The following is a 6000-nucleotide window of genomic DNA, read 5'->3' on the forward strand; positions in this document are numbered from 1 at the left end:
GGGGAAAAGCAATAATAGAGGAAATAATTAATGAAAATTTCCCATCTTTTATGAAAGACATAAAATTACAGATCCAAGAAGCTCAGCGTACTCCAAACAGAAGAGATCTGAATAGGCCTACGCCAAGACACTTAATAATCACATTATCAAATGTCAAAGACAAAGAGAGAATCCTGAAAGCAGCAAGAGAAAAGTGATCCATTACATACAAAGGAAGCTTAATAAGACTACGTGCGGATCTCTCAGCAGAAACCATGGAGGCAAGAAGGAAGTGGAGTGATATATTTAAGATACTGAAAGAGAAAAACCACCAACCAAGAATCCTATATCCAGCAAAGCTGTCCTTCAAATATGAGGGAGAGCTCAAAATATTTTCTGACAAACAGACAATGAGAGACTTTGTGAACAAGACACCCGCCCTAAAGGAAATACTAAAGGAAGCACTGCAGAGTGATAGAAGACAGGAGTGCGTGGTTTGGAACACAATTTTGGGAAATGGTAGCACAACAATGTAAGTACACTGAACAAAGATAATTATGAATACAGCTGAGAGAGGAAGGTGGGGAGCATGTGAGACACCACAAAAAAGGAGGAAAGATAAAGACTGGGACTGTGTAACCTGGTGAAATCTAGAGTATTCAACAATTGTGATAAAATGTACAAATATGTTCTTTTACGAGGGAGAACAAGCAAATGTCAACCTTGCAAGGTGTTAAAAATGGGGAGGCATTGGGGGAGGGATGCAATCAACATAAACTAGGGACTGTAACTAATAGAATCATTGTATTGTGCTTCCTTTAATGTAACAAAGGTGATATAACAAGGTCAATGTAGATAAGAAGGGGGATAGAGGAGGCATGTTAGACAGTTGACATTGGTGGTATTGTCTGATTCTTTACTCTACTTTGATTTAAGGTTATTTTTCTTTTGCTGCTTCCTAGCTGTCATTTTTTTTCCTCTTTCTTTTGCTTCTCTACCTTCGACTCTCCCTCCTGCCTTGTGGAAAAAATGAAGATGCCCTTATATAGATAGTGGTGAAGGTGGTGAACACATAAATATATGACCATACAGAGAACCATCGATTATTTACTTAGGATGGAATGTATGGTAAGTGAACAAAACCATGTTAAAAAAAAAATGGGTTGATGACAAAACCTCGAGGGCAATATACTGAGGGAAATAAGCCAGACACATAAGGACAATTATTGCAGGGTCTCACTGATAGGAACTAATTATAATATGTAAACTCATAGACATGAAATATAAGGTACCAAGATACAGGACGAGGCTTAAGAATGGGGAGTGTTTGCTTAGTATGAGCAGAATGTTCAACTAGGATGAACTTAAATGTTTGGAAATGAACAGGGGTGTTGGTAGCAAGATGTGAGAACAACTAACAGTGCCGAATGGTGTGTGAATGAGGTGGAAAGGGGACGCTCAGAGTCATATATGTCACCAGAAGGAAAGTTGGAGGTCAAAAGATGGGAATGTATAAAACTGAATCCTATGGTGGGCAATGTCCATGATCAACTGTACGAATACTAGAAATCGCTTCCATGAACCAGAACAAATGTATGACAATACAATTAGCAGTTAATAATAGAGGGGCATATAGGGAAGAAATATATGCCTATTGCAAACTATATACTACAGTTAGTAGTATTTCAACGTTCTTTCATAAGCAGTAACAAATATAATATACCAATACTACGAGTCAACAATTGAGGAGGGTTGGTTAGGGATAGGGGAGGATTAGAGTTTCCTTTTCTTTTTTTCTTTTTTCATCTTTTACTTTATTTCTTGTCTGGAGTAATGAAAAGTTTCTAAAAATTGAACAAAAATTAAGTGTGGTGATGGATGCACAGCTGTATGAGAGTACCCAGGGGCAAGTGATTGTACACTTTGGATCTTTGGATAATTGTATGGTATCTGAACAATCTCAATAAAAATGAAAAAAAATCAATTGATTCATACCAGTCTTTTAAAAAAGATATTAATCTCATTAAAATGGTCAACATTACTTCAATTATTTTGATAAAATTTTTGTGCAATTTAAACACACATTGAAAATGTAATTGTTTTTCTCTGATTAAAAATGTGCTATATTTGAGTATCATTCAGAGTGATGAAGTCTTACCATAATAAATACAAATTTATATTTCACTTTTTAATGTTTAAATTTCAAAACATTTCCCTTTAAAATGCAATTTTCTTTTTTCTTTTTTCTGTTTTGTGCTTTACTCTAAACACTTAAGTAGTGCTAAATGCCTTATAAAATTGTGATCAAAATCAAATTATAACTTAAAATGAAGTACCTACCATAGTATCTTAATCAAAGATACTCAAAAATTTTAAGACCATTTATTTGCTGTTCTTTCCATAGTTAAAGCCTAGAAGCCTCAGAATATGTTCCCTGTTCCTTTTGTAACTTATTGAATACCATTTTTCCTACACTTTTTTTTTCCTTCAGCATCATTTTGTAAATTCTTAGCTCTTTCAGTGTTCAATTCAAGTCCCCCTTTTTGTATTTTCTATGGATTCAAATCCATAATAGATGATTCCTAACCCATGAAGAAAGGTCTTCATTTTAAATGTTTTGGGTCAATGAAAAAAAAATGGGTACATTGCATTCCAAATGCACATATTGTTTTGTTCAATAAATACTTGTTTTGTACTCATGTAAGGGCAATGGCTTGATGGAATGTAATAAATAAAATTGTGTTCCTTTCAGATATGGATCAATGTGTCAAATGTCCTGAAGACCAATATCCAAATAAACAGAGAGATCAATGCAACCCTAAAATTATGACTTTTTTGTCTTATGAAGATTCCCTAGGAGTTGTTCTGGTGTCTATGGCCATTAGTTTGTCTCTCCTCACAGCTCTGATTTTAGGACTTTTTATTCGATATCAAGACACACCCATTGTCAGAGCAAATAACCGAAATCTAAGTTACCTCCTACTTGTCACCTTAAAGTTTTGTTTTCTCTCCTCCTTGATGTTTATTGGTCAGCCTAACTCAGTCACTTGTATTCTGAGACAAACATTCTTTGTAGTTATATTTTCTGTGGCTGTTTCTGCTGTTTTAGCAAAGACCTTCATTGTCATTGTGGCCTTCAAAGCCATCAAACCAGGAAACACATTACATATGTCCAAGGTGACCCAGTTCTCAAATGCTATAGTCTATATTGGCTCCCTCTTACAAATATGTATCTGTGCATTCTGGCTGGGAACCTCTCCCCCTTTCCCCGACATGGACACACAATCTGAGTTTGGACAAATCATCCTTAAGTGTAATGAGGGATCCACTACCGCCTTCTACTGTGTACTGGGTTACTTGGGTTTTCTGGCATTAATGAGCTTGACAATTGCTTTTCTGGCCAGAAGGCTGCCAGACACTTTCAATGAGGCAAAAATGATCACATTCAGCATGGTGGTTTTCTGCAGTGTGTGGATTTCTTTCATACCCACATATCTGAGCACCAAAGGCAAGGCCATGGTGGCTTTGGAAACCTTCTCAATCTCGGCTTCCAGTGCTGGCTTACTGGGTTGTATATTTCTTCCCAAATGCTGTGTGATTCTACTGAGATCAGATAAGAATTCAAGAAAAAAATTACTTGGACAAGTTCCTTCCCAAAGGCAAAAGGTTTAATATTCAAGCTGCATCATTGCTATGAAATGAGCAATAATATGGAAACAAAGAGTCAAGATGTTTCATGAATTAAATGCATTTCTAAAACCATGAAAATTGCTGTTACATAAAGTGTCGTCATTATCGTTGGAGACAGCAACTCATAGTTGAAAAATCTCTGTGATCTGACAGAAAAATATTCACACTAAGTACCTCTCCTGGTTGACACTTCCTTTCATTTTGATCAATTAGAATGTCCACTTAGTCACAATTTTCTCACCTCTATCAACATGTAATAGATTAAGGACTAACAAAAAATTAGAGTAAGGATTAAATGGAATCATGTATGTGAAAACAAACTAGGCACTCAAAAATATGTTTCCTTTCTGTTCATCTTACTCTGGTTATTTGCTTCACATTTAATTAAAATTATATTTTATAGAATTATAGGTTCTTGTGGTAGAAAGAATCAGTGATATTTGATCCTTCCTCATTAAACTAGTTTTATAGACAAAGTCAAATAAAAATTTGAGCTCTGTGTTTTGTATATTGTATTCTGTATTAATCCATGGGTTCTGGTCAAATTCATTGATCAAAGTTTAAGTAAAGTCCTGAGGGAAAGTAATGGAGCAACTCAGGAAAATGACAAAGCTTTATCACTGAGGATGCCCATCACATAGCTAGAGAAAGTGGACTTACTGAGAGGATCCCAACATTATTTGAAGAGAGTTGCTTAGTAATATAGTCAGATTTTTCAAACACTTTGTCTTCTACCTCTCCACACTAGTGATACATATCACCTACAATATTTTAATCTAGTTTTAGTTTCTTAGTCTGCCTAAGCAAATACCATAGATTGGTTTCAGCTTTACAATGGGAATTTATTTGCTGATGGTTTTCATCCCTGAAAAATGAAAAAAATCAAGGCATCCTTAAGGTGTTGTTTTCTCCCCTAAGAATGTGGCATTCTGGGGCTGGTAATGGTGATTCTGGAGTCCTTTGTCCCATGGCAAGGCACAAGGCATCATCTCATGGTTTCTCATTTCTCGTCCAAGTTCAACTTCTTACCTCTGTGGCTTTCTCTCTCTCAGTCTGAATTCCATTCTCTCATAAAGGACTCCAATAATAGGAATAAGGCACATACTGATGGAGGATTAAGACCTTAATCTACTGAAATATCCTCAACAAAAGTCCCTACTAATAGTGGTTTCACTCCCACAGGAATGGGTTAGATTTAAAACCATATTTTTCTGGGTACATACAGCTTCAAACCACCACCCCACCCTCTGGTCCATAAAAACACTTTCTTTCTACCTGCTAAATGCATTCATTCAATCACAATGTCCCCAAAGCCTTAAGTCATTTCAAGCATCCAGAACCAGTGCTTAGCACAAAGGCTCATCAAAATCTGTTATACAGGTGTCTGTTCTGGGGTCAATTCCCCTGTCTGTGGACCCTAGTGATCAAGTTATCTGCTTCTAATTTAAAATGGAGAGACATACATAGGATATACATTCCCATTCCTATTGGGTGAAATTGGAAGGAAAACTGGGGTTGTGGCTCCCAAACAATTTTGAAATCCAACAGGACATACACCTTTATATTTCTAAGTCTGAGCGTCATCTATGGATGATGTTTTGTCCTCCGAGCCTAATGGAATCACAGCCCCACCCCTTCCAAGAACTGGCCCAGTGGCCATGTCCTCCTGGAACAATTGAGTGAAGGCTCCACCCTCTCCAAGCTTCTGGATGGTTCTGCACAAATGCTGGGGCACAGGCCCCACCATCTCAGAGCGCTGGGCTGCTTTCCAGACTCTCTATCATCTGGTCAAAGGCTCCACCCTTTCAGAGCATTGGTTGGCAGCACTCTTCCTGAACAATGGAGCAGAAGGCTGCTCTCTCTTAGCAATGGTGCAGACTCACCCTCTCCACACACATGGGTGGGCCCATTAACATTATCCGAGAAGATGTGTTCAATCAAGACCTCAGCTTCCATGGTTTTGCCCTTGAAGTGATTATTTCCTTCAGTTTGTTCTTTGTCCCTTTTAGTTTAGGCAGACAGACATTCCATTCATAAATGTTACATAAGAACTTCTCAGTTTTTCATTTAGAACATAGGGGTCAAAACCTAAGGAAGTAGGACTTTACACAGATTCTTCTTGGATAACTACAACTCCAATCCTTAAATGCACTGAAATGGTTGATGAAATCAACTTTCAGATAAACAGTCACATGGTACACTATTCTCTGGTGATGGGTTCAATAAAGTTGAATAATTTAGTCTATTTTAATATAATTTTATTGAGATGTATTCACTTATAATGCAATCATCCAAAGTTGTGTACAATCAATAGTTGACCTTATCATCATA

At 36.9% G+C, this 6000-nt stretch overlaps 1 protein-coding gene across 1 annotated transcript in view; it reads left to right on the forward strand.

Moving 5' to 3' along the window:
• Positions 1–3651, forward strand: part of LOC119542921 (vomeronasal type-2 receptor 26-like) — an 84110-nt gene extending 80459 nt beyond the window's left edge. Inside the window, 1 exon segment of the mRNA XM_037847504.1 lies at positions 2732–3651. Coding sequence (XP_037703432.1) covers positions 2732–3651 — 920 coding nt within the window.
• Positions 3652–6000: the final 2349 nt, after the last annotated feature.

Source organism: Choloepus didactylus, chromosome 8 (genome assembly GCF_015220235.1).
Source record: "Choloepus didactylus isolate mChoDid1 chromosome 8, mChoDid1.pri, whole genome shotgun sequence".
Taxonomy (NCBI): Eukaryota; Metazoa; Chordata; class Mammalia; order Pilosa; family Megalonychidae; genus Choloepus; species Choloepus didactylus.